This window comes from Urtica dioica, chromosome 10, assembly GCF_054948205.1.
Source record: "Urtica dioica subsp. dioica isolate 48M chromosome 10, U.dioica_male_clone48M_v1_H2, whole genome shotgun sequence".
NCBI classification, from domain to species: domain Eukaryota; kingdom Viridiplantae; phylum Streptophyta; class Magnoliopsida; order Rosales; family Urticaceae; genus Urtica; species Urtica dioica.
In genome coordinates this window covers 547724-572589 of record NC_142765.1, presented here as the reverse complement: position 1 = coordinate 572589, position 24866 = coordinate 547724, and the positions used below count along the sequence as shown (strand labels likewise).

Here is a 24866-nt window from a genome sequence, read left to right as displayed (position 1 = left end):
CGTCGCGCAGTGTGATCCCTGAGCGGGGATTCAATGTGAGCTCTAACACCGAGATAGGAGTGTCAATCCGCAACAGTATTCTTGGTCATGACTGGGTGAAGTATTGTGCCGTTCCCGAGTTCGAGACGAACTTAAACTTCGTGTACGAATTCTACGCAAACTTACCAGATCACAATGGAGATGTTGTGACGGTCCGAGGTAGACAGGTCGATGTGAGCGTCGAAGCGATCAACGATTTGCTTGGGACCCCAGATGTGCCTTTCGAGAATGAAGGCTATCGGCAATGGTTGAGAAATTGCAGCCACGAGGAGATGGCGAGGTTGCTGTGCATTCCAGGAGAGGATTGGGTCCTTGAAAAAGGGAAAAGGGTACTCAAGCGTGACCAACTCACCAGGATTGCTAAAGCTTGGATTTACTTTGTTTGCGCTCGCCTATATCCGATCAAGCACTTCACCACTCTTGACGAGGGTCGTATCCAGGTGTTGTTCTGCATCATAAAAGGTCATTCTATCAACGTCGATCGATTCATCTACAATTGGATGAAGAGTCTAGACTATACTAATGAACGACACGGTTTGCCATATCCGTCGATCATTACCGGCCTTTGTACAAATGCGGGGGTAGGACGCTCGAAAAGGGATACGATCAAGGGTCCTATGGGGCCTATTACGAATAACATCATCGATCGCTACAAGATTAGGGAGGAACCACAAGAGGAGGAAGCGGAGGAAGAGGAGGAGGAAGGGGAAGAGGGACCACCAGTCAACGAGCCTCGATTGTTCTTACCAGCACCTCCGGTAGTCGACCCCGCCACCATCGACTACATAGCTCAATGCTCCAACTATCTCGTCGGCGGGTTCCAACACACGCAACAGTACATGCACCAACAAGCGGAGTATGGCGCCTCTCACATCAACCAACTGAACGATCTCTACTCTCGGTGGGACATCAACCAAGAGAACCAGGTGTTATTTCCTCCATATCCTCAATACTCCGATTATCCGTACCCACCACCACAGTGGCCACCGCATATGGCACCTCCTCAATATCCGGCGCACTCACCACCACCACCACCACCACCGAATGACGACTAAACCAACAACACCAACTTTAAATTTTAAATTTAAGACTCGTTTGGTTTGTTTAAGCTTCATTTTAAATTTAAATTAAGACTCGCATGGTTTGTTTATGTTTAAGACTCGTGTTTTAGTTAATGTGTGTTTGAGACTTGATTAATATTTAAAAATTGTGAAATCTGAATGTGTGATGGATTTTTTATTTGAATGATAATTTTTCTGTTGAAAACCAAGTTTAAAATGGGAAAGAAAGTAAAAATGTGTAGGCTGAGGTGATTCTATTCTAATCTCGCCGCGGCGACTTAGAAATTTCACCGCGGCGTATAAATGCCGCCGCGGCGTGTTTTCTACCTCGCCACGGCGAGAAATTCTACAACGCTTTCCTAAGCGTTGTAGAAAGTCTTCGCCGCGGCGAAACGTACACAATGCCGCGACGAGAAACTTACCGAGAGCATGCATTTTTTAAAACAACCGACTCTTCTGCTATGTAATTTTCAACTATGCTCCCTTCCGGCCTATTGTAGTTCTTCACGTAGCTTTTCAACACTTTCATATAACGTTCGATTGGATACATCCACCGTAAAAACACGGGCCCTCCTAATTTCACTTCACGTACCAAGTGGACGGTTAAGTGGATCATTATGTCGAAAAACGAAGGTGGAAAGATCTTTTCGAGCAAGCACAGAGTTTTCACCAATTCTGACTGCATTAAATCCAATCGAGTTGGATCGATGACCTTCGAGCAAATCGAGTTAAAGAATACACATATCTTTGATATTGCAAACCTCACATCTTTTGGCACAATTCCTCGCAAAGCAAGAGGCAACATTTGTTGTAGCAGCACATGACAGTCGTGCGTCTTCATTCCAGTAAGTCTCAAATCTTTCAAAGACACGAACCTCTTATAGTTTGACGAATGACCTTCGGGGACTTTAATAGAAGCAAACCAGTTACACAATTTCTTTTTCTCCTTTCGATCTAGAGTGTACTTTGCCGGTGGTAATTTTGTTTTTTTCCCACCCCCCTCCTCGGGATGCAAAATGCTTCTTATATTCATCTCTTTGAGATCCAATCGAGATTGTATTCCGTCTTTCGATTTATTTGGATCATCAAGAAGTGTACCAATAAGCGATTCGCAAACATTTTTCTCGATGTGCATAACATCCAGACGATGCCGGACGTAGTGTGTCTTCCAATAAGGAAGGTCGTAGAAAATCGATTTCTTCTTCCAAGGATTCTCTTTGAACGATTCTTTAGTACTAGCACTCCGCTTTCTTTTCCCAAGCACTTCATTGACGTTTTTAACCATCTCATAGACATCTTCACCAGACAAAATTCTACGAGGGGGTCGTTCTTCTGAATTTCCATCAAACGCTTGTTTCAATCTTCTATACGAGTGATCTCTTGGTAAGAATCTTCTATGACCCAGAAAAACAGTTTTCTTACCATGCTTCAAACAGATGGAAGATGTGTCTTTCATGCAAATCGGACAACCAATCAAGCATTTCACAGAGTATCCTGACAAGTTTCCATAGGCCGGAAAATCGTTAATCGTTAATTCTCGCGAAATGGCAGAGTTTTGAACAAAATTTATCTCTCCCGTAGTTGGTACTTTCAGAAGAGCTCCGGTGGCTTTCAAATTAGTCTCCCAGTTATGGCCTAGCAATTCTCGAAGCACGATTTCCCAATTAAAATTGGCCTCTCACTCGAACGGTTAACCACTAAATCTGTTAAGCCTTCGTTATTGTGGTCGGGATTTTTGGGGGAAGTTAATGGTGGAATGAGAGCTTTTTCTTTAGGTTCCATTTTTGGAGTAAGATATTTTGTTTGTTTGTTTTGTTTTCTTTGGTTTTCTTATTCTTCTTCTTTCATTTTTGAAGTTAGTACCCAACCACCAAATACGAGATATTAAATTCCACCAACTCCAACTACTTGGATTAAATGCCAACAATAGATTTAAGTTTCACTTAATTTATTCTACCTACCACCTTAAATGTAGACATCAGGACAACTTGTAACTAAATGTTTTTCATGTCACTACTCGTGTTACAAACACGTCACTATGACTAGAAACATGTCACTACAAAGATATGTCACCACGAAAATATTATAGACATCAGGTGTTACAAAAATATTATAGACATCAGGTGTTATCATTAGTGACACAATCCATGTATTAGTTCCATGACTATTAGTGTTTATTTCCAACATTAGTTACTTCTTGATAGGAGTGACATGTTGATGTAGCTAGTGACATGTTGATATCCATAGTAACATGTGTTCGTCTGTACTGACACCTTTGTCACTAGTGTTGGGACTGCTATTGGCTCATTTAGTGACATGATTGTATCACTAGTGACAGTCGTTACCCGTAGTGATATGTTGGTAAATTTAGTGGCATGTTGACATCTATGGTGAGATGTGTACAGTGAAATGTTTGTGATATAAGTGACATCATAACGCCTATAGACATTTTAGCATCTATATTGACTTGATTATAGAAATAGTGACATTTATACGATAATAATTAATTGATTACATAGTACATAAGAACGCTACAAACGAACAGTACAAATAACTACGTCCAGTTATTTCATGGTTCCTTCTTTGGGACAATCACACTCTCCTCAGTCTTAGGGTCGGACACAATAGCTCTACTTGCTTTCAAATACGCGTACCAGTTTTCGCCGAAAGTCTCTTTCAAGAAGGATTCCACAATCAAACGGGGAGAAAATTAATTACTAGGGGACTGGAGGTCCGAGCTAGAAGCAGCCTCTTCGGGGTTACCCTTCTTTTTTCTCTTCATTAGCATCCATTCGACGTTATATCTTTAGGTAATGCGTATTGTGGATTATTACTGATTTTTACTGGTATTTATTTACATATGTACTAATTTTAGTGACTATTTAATTCCCCCATAAACATGAGTTGTTAGAATTTAAAACTCTTAGATTAAATTTCACCAACTCCAACTACTTGGATTAAATTTTGAACCCAACCACAAAATCCGAGATATTAACTTCCACCAACTCCAACTACTTGGATTAAATGCCAACAATAGACTTAAATTTCACTTAATTTATTTCACCTACCAACTTAAATGTATGTAGCGGGACAACTTGTCACTAAATGTTTTTCATGTCACTACTTCTGTCACGAACACGTCACTATGGCTAGAAACATGTCACTACAATAACTTACAAATCACTAATGAATACATAACAACTTGCATGGAAGGAAATGAAAGGAAAACAAAAGTACGTAGTACACATACATTAACAGAAAAAGATCATTTATTGTAAATCCTCCTGTTGTAGAGGATATCCGCTCTCTGTCTTTTCAACATAAACACTATTTTCTCATTGGGCACGACTTCCATAAAATCTCCCTTTTGCTTCAAGAGGTCCTCACAATCATCTCCATAAACTTCTTTCAACACAAATTTCGACACAGTAAATTGGACCTGTTCCACTGTCATCATAAGTATCCAAATACCATTTGTATTCAGCCTCGCTGATTTGAAAGTCGGTGAGTTGTGCCTCAGGGAGTTCCGCGTCGGTGTGTTTCTCGTCGTCGACCTTCGAACCGCTTGCCTTGTTGATATCCATTGATGTGTGAAAACGTTTACACAATCCCTGCACGTGTTTTTAAACATGTTTTATGAGAATTTATTAATTGCTATCTACCGAAATTATGACCACTTAAATGTCCTCTAATGTGATAAATACAATACAACCACCACTACTACCCAAACAAATTAATTGACGGAATTGGTTGGTTGGCTGGTAGGTTGGTTGGTGGACATCAAGATATCACTACAGACGTAAATCGGTCACTATGGACATAAACGTTTCACTACAGACATCAACATATCAGTAAAGTACACATAACTACTCACTTATAGACGCAGACATGTAGTTACCTATCCATAATATTAAATGCCGCCAACCACTACAAAGTTGTAAATGCCACCAACCAACAAAATGTTTATTAAATTATGAGGTTAAATTCCAAAAATTTAAAAAAGCCAATAAAAGTCAACGCCTATATGAGCCAATAAAAATCCCAAAGCTAGTGACAAAGGTGTCACTAGCGACGACAAGATGTCACTATGAACATAAACATGTCATTAACGACATCTTCATGTCACTAAAACCGCAAATAACTAGTCACTTATAGATGCAGAGATATAGTTATCTACCCATAATATTAAATGCCGTCAACCACTATAAAGTTCTAACGCTACCAACCAACAATGTCACTACAAGTCAAATCAATGTAATATGTCACTAATGATATTATTGAATGCGTAAATGAGTCACTAAAAGTCCCAACTGTTGGAATCGATCTAGGGTTTGAGAAAATAATTAACGCTTCGGTAAGCGGCGGAATTTTAAAAATTTTCTTTTACAAGTAAAACAGTTTTTACTAACATAGACAAGTGCAAGTACATGTAATTAAAAACCAATATGAGCTAGAAGTTTACTAACCTTTCTTGAAGCTTGAACTTTGAAGAAGCTTGTGGAAAGTTTGCAACGCTCGTCTCCCCTCGCAGCACGTCTCTCTTCCTTTCCTCGGCACCTCGAGCAACCACGAAAGTTTCTATCACTAAATCACTCGAAAAGAAGGAATCAGTGAGTGGGCACTTTTAAACACTACGACTTAAGAACGAGTCTCGAAGTCGCAGAGCTAAACACTAGGTCGAGTGATGACCTAGGTGCCAAAACAAGAAAAATCGAAAATAAACTAGAAAGAGAGAGAGAGAGAGGAGTTCGGCCAACAATGTCTAAAGAGAGAGTCTCTCAATCTCTAACTTATGTTGAATGAGTGGAATGAAGGGAATGAGGCCTCTATTTATAGGGGAGGTTTTACCTTCAATAAGGTAGTTTCCTCTTTCATTAAATATCACATATTCATGAGCAAATATTGCTCTCCTTCCCTTAGAGTCACTCGGCCAAATAGGCTTCTAGAAGCCCTTGGATTTGTTTCCCTTTTTGTTCCATTCCTTGCTTGGCCGATTCCCATGTGCATCCATATGCAAATTTGTTTCCTCTTTTTCTTTTGGCAAGTATCTTGATACATTTATGCACAAAATATTCTCTTTCTCTTGGGTATTTTGGGCGCCCATCTCTCATCTAGAAGGAGCTTCTAGAAGCTTCTTCATTTGTTCATGACAACATGAGAAAAGCCCATTAAGAATTTTCAATAAAATTCTTACGAAATGAAATTAATTCACAAGGCCCAATAATCAAGTTATGGCCGAGTGACATTAAGTCATCAAATGAACTTGTCAAAAAATTTGTTGACATTCATTTCATCCTTTGTCTCAAAAGACAAAAATACCTTTTTGACTATTTTCGTTCTTGTTTTGACTTAGCTTCCAGTTTAACTATTCCTATCGATGTGATTCGTGACAGTGACCTCATGGACCCAAATGAACAAAGCTTGAGCTAAACACTTGGACTCAAAAGTTCACAAACCTTTTCCAAGTTTAGCTTAATGCCAACTGACTCCACTAAAGAGCTGACACTGAAAATCTCTCGGTTCAAATGAATTTATTTTCTACTCAAGAATTCACCTAATTGTAATGAGCGGATCCACTGAATATTATCTATGTTTACCCTTCATGAATGTCATCAGCTAGTCGGGATTTACTAAATTACCATTTTACCCTTCTAGCTGTTATTTCCTCAACTCCTTTATCGCTTGTGAATAAGTTAGAAACAATGTATTGACGAGGAGCTAACAAGTCACATTGTTTCATCCAAAAGAGTCAGGACTCAATTTGGACACTGGCCAGTTCATTTATTCACACTCCAAGGAACAAAGCATGAGGTGACATACATTGCATTTCAGCAATCTTGTACATGAATTCCATATCTATGAGAACTTCACAAAGTTACTCATGACATACTCACAACTTAGTACTTCACCAATAGGCCTTGTTCGGAATCACATAGTGAGTCCGAACTTTGACTTTCTCAAATGAGAATACTAAGGTGTGAAATGGCATGTCTCATTTCAGGATTAAGGTAAGCATGATGCAATTCATACATAGTGACTTCGAGACATAAGAGATTAAATGGTTTGTTCTTATCTTGTCTCTAGAAGTGCACTGGTCAATTCAGTACCTTCGGAAGATACCTAGAAGAACTATAGAGTCCCCAACTCTCAATGCCTCATAACCAGACATCATAGATTCTTCTAACAATCATACTGAGGTCAATAGTCCTTTGACCCTAAGATTGCGAATATATCGTTTTAAGCAAACTACGAAGAGTTTGTTCATGCAAATCTACATTTGTCTCTTCGTAAGTTGTTAAGTTTGTTTATGGACTAAAAGACTAAGGTTTTATCATAAAGCTTCAAACAAAGAAAGAAAGAATGAACGTTTCAACTTTATTAATGAATAGATAGGCAATTACAAGCAAGAGTCTTCATGAGACTCTATTACATCAAATGTACAAAATAAAGACTACAACTCTTCTTGTGGGCATCATTGACAACACCAACAACAATAGTGACATGTGTGTCACTACAGACGCATACATGTCACTATGGACATCAACCTGCTTCTTACAAATTATGGTGATAAATATGTCTGAGGAAAAAAATGAATAATCAATGTCTTGATTCAAAGATATGGGATTGAGTTTTATAATGCACATCGGACTTTCAACGGGATCGGGTTTCGACATGTGACACGATTGTGTCCTACTCCACGACACCGACTACATTTTCTTCCAGTAGCCACGTCCCCTTCCCCTTCAGATGGCATCCTGGTCTTCTTAGGTCTGCCAGCATATCGCTTGTAACATCTTGGTGCTTCAACAATGATTCGCTTCACTTCTTCCAGGATTTGCCATGTCTCTTTGTTGTCGTATGGATGAATTACAGCTACGTAAGCAGATACCCAGTTTTCTGTTGTATAGTACGTCGAAATATAATCTTCAACAACAAAATTTTGATACCGATAAGCTGCAATCCCATGGGGCATATGAAATTGTCAACTTGAAACACACGACATGTGCATGTCTTGTGGTATAAGTTGACAGCCCATGCTTTTCCAAATTTGTCAATGACCTCGAATTCATATACAGAGGATGGATTTACCTGTACAAACAACGAATTTGATAACCTGTCACTAACCTTGTCATTAGTGCAGTAGGCAGCATGTCACTACAAAATGAAACATGTCACTAAAAAGGTCGCATGTCACTAATAAGTTAACATGTTACTAATAAGGTAACATGTCACTACAAAGGTAACATGTCATTAAAGTCGATCATGTTACTAAATAAATACTTATATCAAAGACTAACGACATGTGGTTTACTGAATTAGTACCTGCATTCCAGAAGCTTCCGCGATGTAACCGACTAATTTGAGGTGTGCCTTAACAGAAAGATGCGTTACGGTTTCAGTGGCACGTTGCCTCCGTTCAAAAAACCATTTTATCATTCTCTCCCTCAAGAAATCGACGATCTTCGATATTGGGAACTCCCTAGCTTTAAGAAGTAATGCGTTAAGAGACTCGACATTGTTCGATGTCATAATATAGTACCTTTTCTCACTGAAATGAGAGCGCACCCACTTGGCCGGACCGACATCCAGAAGATAGGCTCGGATTGCTGGGTTCTCCTCATCGAGCATAACCATAAACTTTTTCCACTCAACGACCGTGTACGAATTTGCAGCACCGAAAAATTTCCACTTCGCTTGTTTCGTCAATTCTTTAAACTTATTTCTCACATTTTGCAGTAGATGGAACATGCAGTATCCGTGCTCCGAGTGAGTAAATACCTTTTCGATGACGCGTTTTATTCCTTTGTTCCTGTCGGACACGATGACTTGATGTTCCCTCTCCCCGATCGCCTCTCTTAACTTCGTCAAGAAGTAAACCCACCCAGATGTGGTCTCCGAATCTCCAACATCGAATGCTAGGGGGAAGATCTGCTCGTTTGCGTCCATCGCGCAGGCCGAAAAGAGAGTACCTTTAAAATAATTCTTCAAAAACGTACCGTCAACGATAATGACAGGACGACACCACTTCCATCCTCGTTTCCATGCGCTAAGAGACATGAAAAGGTTTTTGAAATACCGGGCTCGTACAGTGGTCACAATGTCGATGGAAGAACCTGGATTAGTTTCCTCTATCATAAACTTCAAAGAAGGTAAATTACCGAAAGATTCTTTCTCGGTGCCGTATAACAACTCCAACGCCTTTTCTTTGCTTCTCCAAGCTTTTTTATACTTCACGTCCACCCCATAATTCTTCTGCATATGAGCCATGATGTCTCTCGGCCTATACGGAGACAATGTGGGATCTCTATATTTGTCCTTCATAAAAGTCCCTATCAAAGTACAGGTGGCATGAGGGTGCGTTCCATTTCTGAACTCCGTCGAACATGTATGAACAGAGTCGAATATGAAAAGATCAGATGTTATGACATATTTCAACGGCTAAATCAATAAATACGTCACTACTTACTTCTTAAACCACTTTGCATATAACTAAACTTGTCCCTACTGACTACATACTTCATACATACAGATAAATAAAAATAATCATAAAAAAACCAAGTTTGTAAGTGGCAGAATTAATCACCTCTGAATCTGAAATATTCTCGTGTTCCTCATCCTAACTTCCCGAACAGCCCAAGTGCACGTAGGATCGCGACAAACCACATGGATATACGTTCTAGTAGAGCTTCTGGTCTTGTAACTGAAATGATTTTGAATCGCAAACAAGTTCAAATGCATTTGCAATGCTTTTTTGTTCGCGTACATTCCTCCTTTATAAACAGTTTTTGGGGAATCGATACCAACCACTTCGACGGATCCTTCATCCATACTCGTTGTTAACCCATGCGCTTCAGAAGACGCACCCGATTCACCAGAATAAATGCTCTAACCCGATTCATCACCTTCATCGCTGCCGCGCTCATTACCCATCTCATGTAAGGCTGGAGTGGAGTCTTCTAGAAGTTGGTCTTCTCGAGTTGGTTCGACTGCAACTCGTTCTTGTGGAGGTGGGACTTCTGCACCTCTGTCTTGTGGAGTTGGGACTTCTGCAGGTTCAGCTTTTGCACAACCACTCTCGACTGTGTTCGGAGTTGAACCACACACGCAATGTCATTTTCTTCGCCCAACGGTAAAATATCCAAAACCAGGGAGAATTTCCTTGTATCCGATTTCTGTTTCCGAATGTGCAAATAACAAGCCAAACTCATGTCAGAGTCAATCGTTACAGGTTTTACCGCTCCTTCAGTTTCGTATTTAACATTCAACCTATGTATTTCTGGATTCAACTTCCCCTCTGAACCCGCAAACAATAATTTCATAATATCTTCGTAGTTTATCGTCGGCGGTATGAGCAATGCATGTGTAACACCGGCTTGGTAATAGTCGTCTCTGAGCCATACACCGCTATGCTTGACGAACGTAAAAATATCTCCTTTCAAAACTTCACATCAAAAATCTCAGACACGACATGTCACTACCGTTTAACATGTCAGTAATCGCTACATATCACTAATACGTGCATATTTCACTAATTAGGTAACATGTCCCTAAATCTTCAAATCATTGACTTAAGTATATATCACTAATCAACTTACATGTCACTGCATCTTCAAATAGTTTCTTGTACATGTCACTAATAAACTTACATGTCATTACATCTTCAAATAATTCATTCTTGTACATGTTACTAATATATAATGATGTCACTAATCAACAAACATGTCACTAAACCTAAAACAATTAACTACTGGTACATGACAATGTCACTAATCAAGAAACATGTCAATAAACTTAAAACAAGTAACTACATGTACATGTCACTAATATACTATGATTTCACTAATCACCTACCACGACACACTAAATCGTAAACATGTATAGTCTCCCCACTAATTACCTAACATGTCACTAATAAAGAAACACACAAATCAATTATACGTTTCGTTCACCATAAATCTGCTACAGACCTGATCACTGGACTGTGCCCTTGACGGACTTAGCCGACGACTCAAAGTTTGCATATTCTCGGCCGGAGACCCATGGGAACAGAGGTTTGCAGATTCAGAGGATACAGCGACGAAGCTGTTATGGCAGCGATGACTCCGATCGAGAAGGGAAACTGGACTGAGAGAGAGAGAGAGAGAGAGAGAGAGATATCCACAACAACGATGATTCCGAGAGGAAGATAGATGATTACTTGGACTGACAGAAAAATCGAACACTCGGAGCGAGAAGGGAAGCTGGGCTAGACTGCGAGAGAAAGAGATCCACCATCGAGATGTGATTCCGAGAGAGAAGGGAAGCTTTGCTGGACTGAGAGAGAGATCAACCACCGAGATGTGAGCTGCGAAAAAAATTAGGGCGAGAGATGGGCTGAGCGGGGAAAAAGAGAAAGAAAAAGAAAAAGAAGAGATAGATTGGTAATTAGTTTTAGGGTATAATATGTAGAATTTTGTTATCTCTCATTTGACTTAGGGTAGGATTTTTTTTACTAGTCCTAGTTTGGTAAATTTTTAGAAAAAGTAGGAAATTGGAAATGTCCCTTAATTTAGTCTTAGATAAGGAAATGTCCCTTTATTTATTTAATGAATACGATATATATTAGTAATACTACACACGTATGTATTATATATGTATACGCTTAAAAGTTATTCTTGATGTAACGTTTAAATTTGTTATATTATTTATTAAAGGATGATAAAATAAACAATAACGTTTAAAGGATAAAGAAAAAGAATTATATTTCATTAATTATAATGGAAAATGTCTATTGTATTTGTATAGACTACAGTTAATCGATATCCAAATCTTCATCTTTTATATAATACACGTGCGTCCACCTTGTATATATGTACGGCTGAAATTGGCTAAATAATAACCATAACTTTTGTTCATTGACTTTGTTTTAAAGCTATTTACGCCAATTAATTGAAGATCATTATACGTGGCTCCATTAAGAAAATAGTCAACTTAAACGTTTGATATTACTAAATAGTCAACGTTTTATAAATTTTAGGTAAATAGTCATTTTCATGTATTTATATACATAAATCTTAGATAAATAGTTATCTTTATATATTAGGTCACGTCATTATTTACGACTATCTACTTATAATTTACTAAACGTTGATTATTTAGCAATGTCAAACATTTAAGTTAGCTATTTTTCTAATTTTTTGTTATTTTATTTATATTATCTATGGATTATGATTTTAATTCTTACCATCCGCTTGTAGGAATGTTGTAATTGCCGACAAAAATATAAAACTTGTGATAATACTTTACGAGAAAGCATTATTTCGAATCCTAATCAACGAGAAAAAGCCATACACTTGGTTGTAGTAGCGTGGAAGCACAAGTTCGTTATCACAAGTCACAACCACTACCCAAATAACAAAATTATAATTGCTGGTCAGAAATCTTTCATCGCCCAATAAATGACAAATTGTATCTTGAAGATATCGGCTGTGTACATTTGAATAGCTTCCATTGAAAATGATATTCAACTAATTTAGATGAAATCCATTAATGTGCCCTTGGTTTTACTATTGGGCTATAAAGTTAAAGCAAACTTTAGTTGTGGACTACATGTGGCAAGTTAGGCATTTTTTTTTAGGCAAATGATAAAAACGTGTTGATTTCAGGGATACAATATTCAAAATATGACCAAACACTTTTTATACGGTTGGTTGGTTGTGTTACTAATTAATACTAATTTGAAAATAAACGAATTTATCGTCAAATTATCACCATTGCACGTTTGCACTTCATAGCTAATCTCGGATTAACGGTTCAGAAGTTGCCAAATCACCCACATAACTATAAATGAGACCAATTACTAAGATACAAATACGACCACACATGATTCACCTTAATCCGTTTTTTTTAAAATAATAATAATAATGGAAAATAAAATCCGAAATGATGTAGTTATCAAATTAGAAGTTCGCTATATAAAGTGGATTGCAAATCAATTACTAATAATAAATGAGATACAATGATTGATATTATCGACCATCCCGCTCGTACTCCAAACCTTGCCGTGAAAACTCAGATGAATGTGAGTCTGTAATAACAGCGCATCGACAGAATCAGGGCATCCGAGCTGAAGATTTGGAAAGATCTGCGGCCATAGATTTGACAGAGAACGTATTCATCGGTTCCGTTCCCATCCACTTTTGGCTCCAACTGAATGATGTTGCTGATCATGACCAAAGATACATAAGAGTGCATGGGATTAAAAGGAGCAGAAAATGCAAGTTGAATGTGAGATTATAATGTATTCTAATAAACTATATCAGCAAGAATGCACAAACACTCACCATTATCCAAGAGATCCGGAAGTTTGAATCTCGACAGCTTTCTTCCATCAGTTCCGTTCCGATCCGCTTCTGGCTCCAACTGAGTGACGTTACTGATCATGACCAGAGATATGTAAGAGTGAATGGAATAAACTATATCAGCAAGAATACACAAAGCCTACATACCCGATAGAGCTCTGTCATATCGTAACCACTGATGACAACATCCACGTGGCAATCTTGACAGGATTAAGCCGTACACAATCAGCATCTAAAAAAAAATTGTTTCTTTAGTTGAAGCTGAAATATCAACTAGATCTGTTTATTACAATTTAAGACATTTAACACACAGTACCTTCACAATGTTGAACCTCATTACCATTTGTCCAAACCACAATCGGCACATATCTTCATTCTCTTGTGTCCAAAACCTCTCAACCACTTCTGATTAGTTGGCAAATCTTACAAATCCTCTGCAAATTACCCGTTTAAACACAAAGCCGAAATGAAGATCTCTAGGACATGCCAGATGTGATACGAATGAGTTACTTAAATTGATATATTTGCACCTTTGGAGAGTGGATTTTGTGAGCCAATGAGAGGAGTGTGAAGCACAGATGGATGAAGAGTCATTGAACTGCCTCCTTTGGAGAGATCTTTTGCATAAAATACAGAATGATTGGAAGCCCAAAAGAGAAATTTTAACACAAGGACAATAACAAGATATGTAAGTTGTACAAATTCAAGCTCATATTTCATCCAAGAGAAAGATAAAGAGTTCAAATACCACACACATATGAAAATCTCAGCTGAATTTGAGTTTCCTTGAAATAAAAATATTTATGTATATCAATATAAGAAAAAACATTCTTAAGTTCGTTCTTGATGTGAGCAGGGATTCTTGAGGCAAGTAACAATACAAATAAGTTTAATACACTATGTGTTCAGAGTCATGTATATATGTTCATCGGCCATGAAAACAAAAATTAAAAAATAGAAGAAGAAGGCATACACAATCATCTTGGTGCCATTGCAGCAACACCGGGCATGAAACTCGACAGCTTTCTTTCTTCTAGTTCTTCTGAGTTAACCGTGATGCTTTATAAAAAAAAAAAAAAAATTAAAAACCCACGGTTAACAGGCTTAACCGTTTAACTGTTTTTCCCTCCTTTAGTATGCTCAGAGTCTCGAGTTACAACTTGTTTTAAATAAGCCAATGTACTTTACCTGTGATCCAAAAGAGCAAAGGCTATGGTATGTAAATGTTCACAGAATAGACCATATAAAACGACAGTGCTGAGCGTCAAATTGATGACAGTCTCTGACCATAATGAAGCCGTACACAATCATTACCATGTCTGTTCCTACAAATAGCTAACCATCAAAGAAGACAATTCTTTAAAAATAAGACAGTAATTTGAGAAGAGATCGCAACAATGAATAAAAAGGACATGGTGAGTCAAGGACCACAGCATTATAGTAAAATCAATGTAGTAATAATACCATGTACATATTTTTATCAGAAAAACAAAAAGCAAAATAAAATGTCATTTCACCTTCAAAGAATAATGACGGTTGAAGCAATATATTTCCGGGCCCGAGAGAATGATTAGAACTATGATTCCATTATTGCCGCGTCAGCATAGAGCTGGGTAAATGACCTGCTTCAGAATTAAGTTGATGGCATTCTCTGAAGCACTAGACATTATGATTAATTACAAATCCACGAGGGTAGTCCACGTACACAATTATTTTCTTGCAATATTCGGATGAAAAGTTTCACTCTCAACAACTTTCTTCAATCAACAAGTTTTGGATCCAACTACCTGATCGCCAAAGATAAAGAGTGGACAATGGAATTAAAAAGGAGAAAATATATTTTCCATTTAGAACACATCATTCAAGATGAGATATTTGAATGATTTTCCTCACCTTTGATTAGTACTTAAACCTGTCAGAAAAGCGATCGCAATCGGGTCGGAGAAACTAAGCACATGTTGAAGATGAGCCAGATATTACGATACAAAAGACCTTATTTTTTGCAACAATGGTGGGAAAGCATACCCATTCTCACAAAACTGCTTGTTCACAAAGAAAACAAAATCAGCACTTCCCTCTAATGATTTCTAACTCATAGAAAACCATACAAAACACCATAAGTTTCTTTTCTTCTGTCTTAATAATTCACTTTACTCACAATTCAAAAAAGTTCCTTGTAAAATAAAGATCTATGATCTACATGGTCGTACACTCAAATGATTTTCAAATTTTGATCCGCCACTTCACAACCTAAAACATTATGCTAGTTTCTCAGCAACTACAGAACCTGAACTTCAGAAAACCAAAATCAATGAATTCCGCAAGAGAAACAATTTCGAAAATTTCAATTGCCGAGTCCAATTCAAAAATCAGTCTTTACAAAAGAAACCTAGGTAAAAGTACAATGGTCGTAACAGTAAACCCAGTTTCTAAGCTCTTAAACCTAACGTTTTACTATCGCAGTCCTTCAATTCCTAGAGCAAACACTCCAAATTCGAGAATCACAATTCAAATCGATTCCACAAACCTTATATTTAGTCAAGAGAATCATGGGCACGAGGGCTCTCCATATACTGCGAATATCTTATCGTTAGTCATTAGTGTTTAATAAAAAAAAAAATTAAATGTTAAGGCATTTAATCAGATGTTAAGGCATTTAATAATTTACCTTTAATCAGATTGAACTTTGATTTCAGGGATGTGCAATCTTATGCCAATCTTGGCCTTTATCTTTCTCACACCGTTGCTTCAACAATGGTCTCCCTCGTTGTTGATACAGGCAAGAAGATGAGGAACGGCTTCTTGAATATCTTCCCGAATCTCGTACGTCGATTCAAGACGAAATAGGTTGAAATTTCTGAGAAGATAATCATGAAGAGTTAAGAACTGTAAGTTGAGTTTTGGAAGCGCTAGACAACCTTCTCCGGAGTAATTGATGCTAGGTACAACGCTTTCGTCCCACATAATTAGTTCATTTGGATAGAGTGGAAGTGCATTTACGGATTCTTTTTGAGATTGTTGCTTCTCAAAAAATGATACCATAACTTCAACTGGAAATTGCATTCTTACGGATTCTTAAAAGCAAGTAATTGGAAAGATTGCATGTGATCATAATGAGACTGTAACACCTCATCATCAGTCAACTGTGTCCCAGCATGATCGTTGATTTCGAAACCTTCATAAAATTGCAGCAAGTCAACCAGTTGCGCAAAGAGTTTCCCTTTTTCATGTCTAGAAACAGTATAAATTCATTCATTATACACACACACACACACACACACTAAAGAAATTATTACCATCTAATAATTCAAAATGAGAAAACTACCTTAAAAAACTCTTCCATTAGATTTCTCAAAAACTTCACTAATTCAAGCATATTTGAAGGATTAAACTCTTATCAATTTTAAGAGCTTTTTTTAGTAATTTTCTGAGCTAACATATTAGAAGTTCACGTACCTAATAGAGCTCGGTATAGGATCACGTCCACGCGGACATGGCATTCCGTGAAGCTTGAGACATTATGATTACAATCCGTACACAATTAATTATCTTGTTTCAATATCTGCACAAAAGTTTCAATCTTGATAGCTTTCTTCAATCAACAAGTATTGGATCCAACTACCTGATTATCACCATAGACAAACAGTGAACAATAGAATAGAAAATATATTTTCCATTTAGATACCAAGTCATTAAATTGTTGAGATATTTGAATGCTTGTCCTCACCTATGAATAGTAGTCAAATTACACCATTCTTGCTCCAAATGATCAAATGATATATTCAACATTAATTCCTTGACTTGAATTACGGCCTCCTTGACTAATAATTTCTTGCTGAGGCAGATATTAAAATTAATAGTTGGTGAGTCTGAGGCCATGCACTGAGTATCTACAAATAGCCAACCAATCAAGCACACATTTTTTTGTAAAACATCTACTTAAAATAAATTATTATAAAAAAATTAGCAGTAAAATATATAGAAAATGGAAAAAAGGATGCGCCAGTACATATACATGATGAATGTGGTAATAATACCATGTACAAATCTTATCAGAGAATGCAAAAAGAAAAAGGAATACTTTTACCTGTCACTAAATGATTTAGCTTGCCATTTATCTTTCTCACACCGTTGCTTCAATGGTATCAAAAGAGCTTTGTTTTGCAAACACCGTCCTCGATTGACTTGATTTCCACAGACCCAACGATTGAAGACTGAGCCACATCTTAAGACGCAAAGCTTCAAAAAAACCAAAATCAATCAATTCCGCAAGACAAACAATTTCAAAAATGTCAATTGCCAAGTCCAATTCAAAAATAAGTCTTAACAAAAGAAACCCAAGTAAAAGCACAATGGTCATAACAATAGACCCAATTCTTAAGCTCTCAAACCTAACGTTTTACGATCCCAGTCCTTCAATTCCTAGATCAAGCACTTCAAATTCGAGAATCACAATTCAAATCAATTCCACACTCATTTAGTTTCTCAGCTTTATATGGAGCCTGAACTTCAAAACCAAAATCAAGCAATTCCACAAAAGAAACACTGAAGTAAAACCCCAACCCATACTTGATTCCAAAAACGTCAATTGACGAGTCCAATTCTAAAAATCACTGTATAGAGAAGATACCCAATAAATAATAAAATCAGAGTAGTCGTAATAGTAAATCCAGTTCTTAAGTTCTCAAACCTAGCATTTTACCATTCCCGTCCTTCAATTCCCAGACCAAGCATGTCAAATTTAATAATAACAATTCAAAATCGATTCCACAAACCTTATCGTTAATCATGAGAATCATCGACACCACGTGCTCGAACGTTCTTCAAGTACTGGTTGACCTCTTTACGAAATGTCTGACTCAGACACGGCTCGGATGGGAGTGGCAAAAGAGTCGGTTTTCCTGCACGGCATATCGTCGAACACCTTGCGGTCTTTCTGAAGCGCGATCGAATCAGGGATGATTAAAGATGACCCAGATAGTTAAAAAGCTTCTTTTTTTTTTTTTGCATACCCATTCTCGCGAAACTGCTTGTTCACAAAGAAAACAACATCAGCACTTTCATTACGATATGTAGATATATTTACTTCCCTTCAACGATTTCTAACTAAGAGAAAACACCATACAAAACCATAAGTTTCTTTTCTTCTGTCCACGCCTAATAGTTCACTATACTTACAAATTAATTCGAAAATTTCCTTGTAAAATAAATATCTATGTTCAAAATGGTCTTACACAAATGTTTCTTTAATGTCAATCCTTCACTTCAAAACCCAAATCAATCAATTCAATAAAAAAAAAATACTCAAGTAAACTGTAAAACCAACCCATACTTGATTCCAAAAACGTCAATTGACGAGTCCAATTAAAATAATCACTATATACAGAAAGATACCCAATTAATAAACCCAGTTCTTATGCTCGCAAATCTAACATTTTACCATTCCCATCCTTCAATTCCCAGACCAAGCACGTCAAATTTAATAATAAGAGTTCAAAATCAATTGCACAAACCTTATCGTTAATGATGAGGATCGTCGACATCACGTGCTCGAAGGTTGACCTCAAGAACCATAACACTATGCAAAGGGACAACGAAGTCTGTGTACGAATCATAACCAACACTTGAGTTTAATAAAAATTGAAATGGTAAGGGAGCGTCAGTAGTAGTAAGAGTAGCATGCACATAATTTATCAGAAAAATTCAAAAAATAATAATAAAAGAATAGTTTACCTATCAATAAAGACTCGAGGGATGTGGGCAATCTTATGCCAATCTTGGCCTTTATCTTTCTCACACCGTTGCTTCAACAATGGATGGCATCCCGTGATTCTTAAAACAGAGAGAGAAGCGGGCAAGCCTTGTTCAGGAAAACACTGAAGCTGACGGCACCCATAAATGGTCAACTCGTTAAGGTTGGTGAGTTGTTGAAAGGCCTCGCCGTTTAGGGCCAACAGATTCCTACCACGTAAGGATAGATCCCTCAGCCTGGGGAAAACTAGTGTGCCATCTCCACCAAATGACCACTCCTTCCACTGTGGCATATGAAATATGAATAATCTTTCTAAGGATCTGAAAGAGGTGCCACTAGTACTGCTGCCACCGTACAACTCATCACCCACACTCACCACGCTATCAAACCCAGATATTTCAAGCCTTTTGAGGCTTGGCAATTGTCCCAGCGGAGGCAAAATGAAACAACTTCTACAATTCTCTAGGCAAATCTCTACTATGTTGGAAAATGAATCATGTCCCACCCAATCTGGAAATATCGTGCCTCTGTAATACTCGATTTTGAGATTACTCACATTTGTATGAGGCCGAAGTGATTCCAATATTTCTCTCTCTCTCTCCGAACTATTTGCATCGCCGGCAGATTCTTCACTCCATTGCAAACGTAGATCCGTAATGCCCTTCTTATTCTTCAAATCAGCCTCCAAAGCCTCATTCGCATCACCCACATTTTCAATACTCGAAATCTCAAGTCTTCCCACGAAAGGTTGAAGTTGTTTCACTTCTTTCATATTAACCCCTGTATCTTCTCCATCGCCAACAACTATTTTACTCAACGTCAGCAAAGACTTCATATTTTTTACTTGGAAGTTCATTTCTTTTATAGATGTTCCAATAATATCCAGATGCCGCAAATTGACAAGCCTTTCCATGTTTTTGGGCAACGCTGTAAGACTCATACACTCCGACAACAGTAAGGTTTGCAAGTTGTACAAACTACATATTGAAGCAGGTAATTCTGTAATCCTAGAGTAGGATAAGTCCAAGTACCTCAAATGTATCAAATCATTGATTGAACAAGAGATTGATCTGATTATTGAACCATGTAAACCAAGAACTCTTAAGCATCTTACTGATGTCCAAATGGAGGGTTCGGGAGGCGAGTATAAACCGTGAAATAATTTTTCTGATATAATAAATGTGCGCCAAGACTTGGTATCACATATACGCTCAAAATCTTTAGACTTCTTGCTATATGATAAATGACGAGTATGCCTTGGAATGCTATGCAAGTCATCGCTCTCATCCAGCCTGAAACAAAATCCACGGGATACAAACATGGCCAAATCGTGAACAAGGTCGTGCATGAGGAAAATCGAGTTATCTTGACTACTTGACTTCTGAAACAATGACCTCGATACAAGATCTTCAAAGTAGTCTTCTCCAACCTCCTCCATCGTCATAGCTTTCTCATCACTCTCCAAAAATCCTTCAGCCATCCACAACAAGATTATTGTGCCTCTCTCAAACTCGTAGTCTTTCGGAAACATGGCGCAATAAGAGAAACAGCGTTTTAGATGTGTTGGCATGCGGCGATAACTCAACCATAAAGCGGGAAGGATGTTCTTTTCTTCACTATACAACTTATTCCACGCATCACTTTTGAGTATGTTTTCCCATTTCCTTGGATTTCGTTCGGATCGTAATAGACCGCCAAGAGATTTTATAGCTAAGGGAAGACCTTTGCACTTCTTCACGATCTCTCTTCCAATCGCTTGCAAATCTTGATGTGCATGAGCGTCTTCGTTGTTTATAAAAGCATGCCGTGAAAACAACAGCCAAGACTCTTCGGCCGACAAATCAGCTAACTGATACATAGTAGTTTTTCCAATTGCCATAAGAGAGGCAACTTTTTTGCTTCGTGTTGTCACAATGATCTTACTTCCTTCCGCTCCAGATTCGAAAGAGCTCCTCAAACCGTCCCAGAGAAGATAATCCTCATTCCAAACGTCATCGAGAACCAGGAGAAATTTCTTCCCTCTCAAGGAATCTTTCAACTTCTGTTGAATCTCAAACGGCTCTTCAGATTGACAATTTTGTGACGTGACCTTTTCCAAGATTAGCTTTGTAATCTTAGAGACGCCAAAATCATCTGATATTGTCACCCACGCTCTAAGATCAAAATGATCCTTGACCTTATTATTGTTATAAACGAGCTGGGCAATGGTAGTTTTGCCGATACCACCCATCCCGACAATCGGAATGATAGATAATTTTTCCTCACTATCATCGCTGGAGAGCAACAAGTCAATGATAGCCTCTTTGTCACCTTTCCTTCCGTAAATGCTAGATTCTTCAGCCAACAGAATGGGTGGCCTTTGAGAGGGAGGTATTTCGCCAAAACCTTCTCGCAGACCAAGACCATCCTTTTGGTCTAAAAGATACTTGATACTATCACGGATCTCGATAGCTTCTTTCTTGACCATATCATCAAATCCAGTAGTACCGAACAAATCAGTTAGGATACTGGAACTTGAAGGTTGATGAGGTTCCAGCTCAAGCCTCTGTGCTTCGCTGGCGATGGTAGCAACCAAGTCATCAGCGCGATAGACCATGTCTTTGAGCTCATCCAACCACTCCCCGATATTCTTGTCTGTGATCAACTTCTCCTCTGCATCGTCGACCAGCTTTGTCACTGACCTCAAGACGTTCCTCAGATCACCTAAGACATCAACAACCGGTTTCTTTCCATGGAACAATTTGGGGATCTCTTTCGGAGCCAACCTGTCGAACAAAACTTGAAGAAAAGCAGAGAGAAAAGCTCCTCCAACCAGCAGATCAGCCATCTCTATCACTTACACAGGTTAAGATCCTCTCTTATCTACCAAAAATGATATATAGTTAGAGTAAGACCATTCGAAAAGTAATTAATCCAGTTATACTGTTGCTTCCCCACAATTTATCGTAGCCAATTAAAAAATAAAAATAATAAAAAAAAACTAACCAGGAAAACAACGTTCCTCTGTAGAAGATGATTTCTTGATCTCGCCAAAAGATAAAGGGTTGCTCTATTTTACACCTAACCAAATATAGAATTAAAGTAAGACAGTATGCATTCAGTAATTACTTTGATTCCAAAGTTGTCTTCTTAACAAGTTTCTATAGCAAAATGTATAGAATCAAAGTATAGAAGCGTTGCATGGGGGTTTGATTATCAATATTAGAAGCGTTGACTCTTTTTTTTTTTTTTTTTTTTTACTTTTCCTATCACAAGGAAACAAATGTTCATGGGCGTCTTATCATATAGCTAGTGGGCACTGGGAAAGCAAAAAATTATTACTCTATTACTGCACATCATCTAAAAAAAAAAAACTTTATTTTAGCCTCCTCAACTCGGTTTTTAGTTTAGTCTCTGAATCAAAGTAACTAATTTGATTCCAAAGTTGCACTTTAACAACCTAGAATAGCAATAAATACAAATTTATAGAACTATAACAAAACAAAAACAAAAAACTTACAAGAAGATGACGTTGTTCTTGTTCTGCAGAAGATGATTTGTTGAATTCTCAAAAAATTCTAGAGTAGTGAAATTGTGAGAAAAGTATGGCAGTTGATGTAGTCAATAACAACAGGCTATTGGAAATTATGAGCGTTGATTTTTCTTTGCTTCTTTTGTCTTTTTTCCCTTTCACGCCGAAACAATAATTCATTGGGTGTGCTGTCACTGTCATATGTAGGGATCCAAAGATGAGGTTCCAATTATCTTCATTCACATATGGAATTAAAAAAAAAAAAATTCCACTGTGGATGGAGAATATAAAAGAAAAAAGTAATAATCTTATCCAACTACCAATTGTCGGATGGAGATTGGCGTCATTGAAACAGCCTCGAAGTCGGGCTTGTCGTTCGGAGCTTCTTTAACGCCCACCAAGTGTTCGATAAAAGTCCGAAACGAAAAGGCGTGCACTTCTTCAAGCTGTTCGAGGCCAATCAAGTCGCCGATTCTCTGCCGTGGCTCGTCCAAGCGGAGCGACGGAGGTCAGGGACGATCGAAGGCTCAGCAGAGCAAAGAGCTGTCTCTGATCTTGCGGACCGAAGGCTCATCAGCTTGCTTTTGTATGTTTGAACATAAGTGAAGAGAAATACTGGTCTAATAAGTGTGTTGTTTTTGCATCCTTTTGACTATTGAATAGCAAACATTTTGATTATGTTTTTGATATATTATTGCTTCTAAATTTTAGTGGATTGAAGTAACAATTGCGATCAGTTAATTATTCCATTTCATAGGAAAGTAATGAGTTTTTCCCCCTTAAGAATTTCCATATATATACAAAAAAAAAAAAAAAAAAAAACCCCCTCGGATTTTGTTGGTTTGCACCGGGATTTTGACAATATTTTGCAAAGAGAAACCAAAAATCTATAACCGAGTGGTGGTGGCATTATAATCCTTGCTTGTTTTCCGATGAAATTTTCATATACGGAAATTTTGACAATAGTTCATTGGTTTTTACGGAAATTTCAGTGATTTTTTTTAACAAAGAAATAGAAAAAAAATCTACTACCAATTTTGTGGTGGCATTATAACCTTTGCTCGTTTTTTTTTTATATTAAATTTCCATACACATAAAAAAAAAACCCAGTAATCCGTTGGTTTTCACCGAAAATTTCGGCTATTTCTTGCAACGAAGAAGGAAAAAAAATCTACTGACTTGTAATCCTTGGGTTGCTTTTTTTCGACGACCCGTGTAGATATTCGCGTTACTCCAGATCCAAGACTGGTACGAGCCGAGACGCCAAACATACACGAAACTACTAATGATGCTCGGAAAACGATGCTCTCCTCCGACAACCTAAAACCCGCCGTCGACGTCTGCACTATGTTTGAGAAGAACGACGTGACGTACAACACGCGTACGGGAATGCCGGGATGTTTGAGGAAATGGAGTCCGCGCTCGAGGATATGATCGAGAGCGACATTTGTCGTCCCGACGTCGTCACGATGAATAGAATCAAAGTATAGCGTTGCATGGGGGTTTGATTATCAATATTAGAAGCGTTGACTCTTTTTTTTTTTTTTTTTTTTTTACTTTTCCTATCACAAGGAAACAAATGTTCATGGGCGTCTTATCATATAGCTAGTGGGCACTGGGAAAGCAAAAAATTATTACTCTATTACTGCACATCATCTAAAAAAAACTTTATTTTAGCCTCCTCAACTCGGTTTTTAGTTTAGTCTCTGAATCAAAGTAACTAATTTGATTCCAAAGTTGCACTTTTAACAACCTAGCATAGCAATAAATACAAATTTATAGAACTATAACAAAAAACTTACAAGAAGATGACGTTGTCTTGTTCTGCAGAAGATGATTTGTTGAATTCTCCAAACGCACACAAAAATATTATAGTGAAATTGTGAGCAAAGTATCGCAGTTGATGTAGTCAATAACAACAGGCTATTGGTTTGGAAGAGTTATGAGCGTTGATTTTTCTTTGCTTTTTTGTCTTTTTTCCCTTTCACGCCGAAACTATAATTCATTGGGGTGTGCTGTCACTGTCATATGTAGAGATCCAAAGATCAAAGATCAAGGATCGCCGTACCGTTACCGTACCGAGACCTCAATTTTGGGGGATACCGCTTACCGGAGAGGAACCCGAGGGGGATTCAGACAAAAAAAGGAAACAGGAACCCGAT

General features: G+C 37.8%; 1 protein-coding gene across 1 annotated transcript; it reads right to left on the bottom strand.

Annotated features, from left to right (window-relative positions):
- Positions 1 to 12940: 12940 nt before the first annotated feature.
- Positions 12941 to 23447, bottom strand: LOC149382816 (putative disease resistance RPP13-like protein 1). Its single transcript, XM_089629661.1, has 20 exons — positions 22693 to 23447; positions 22179 to 22253; positions 19175 to 22055; positions 18955 to 19041; positions 18217 to 18467; positions 17529 to 17680; positions 17169 to 17331; positions 16898 to 17063; positions 16570 to 16616; positions 16110 to 16298; positions 15969 to 16014; positions 15335 to 15480; positions 14959 to 15228; positions 14630 to 14776; positions 14415 to 14500; positions 13972 to 14058; positions 13758 to 13875; positions 13589 to 13673; positions 13424 to 13515; positions 12941 to 13302 (listed from the first exon to the last, which is right to left on the bottom strand). The coding sequence occupies exons 3-4, from the start codon at positions 22018 to 22020 to the stop codon at positions 19020 to 19022; spliced, it is 2868 nt and encodes a 955-aa protein (XP_089485787.1). The 5' UTR covers positions 22021 to 22055; positions 22179 to 22253; positions 22693 to 23447; the 3' UTR covers positions 12941 to 13302; positions 13424 to 13515; positions 13589 to 13673; positions 13758 to 13875; positions 13972 to 14058; positions 14415 to 14500; positions 14630 to 14776; positions 14959 to 15228; positions 15335 to 15480; positions 15969 to 16014; positions 16110 to 16298; positions 16570 to 16616; positions 16898 to 17063; positions 17169 to 17331; positions 17529 to 17680; positions 18217 to 18467; positions 18955 to 19019.
- Between the last annotated feature and the right edge of the window lie 1419 nt (positions 23448 to 24866).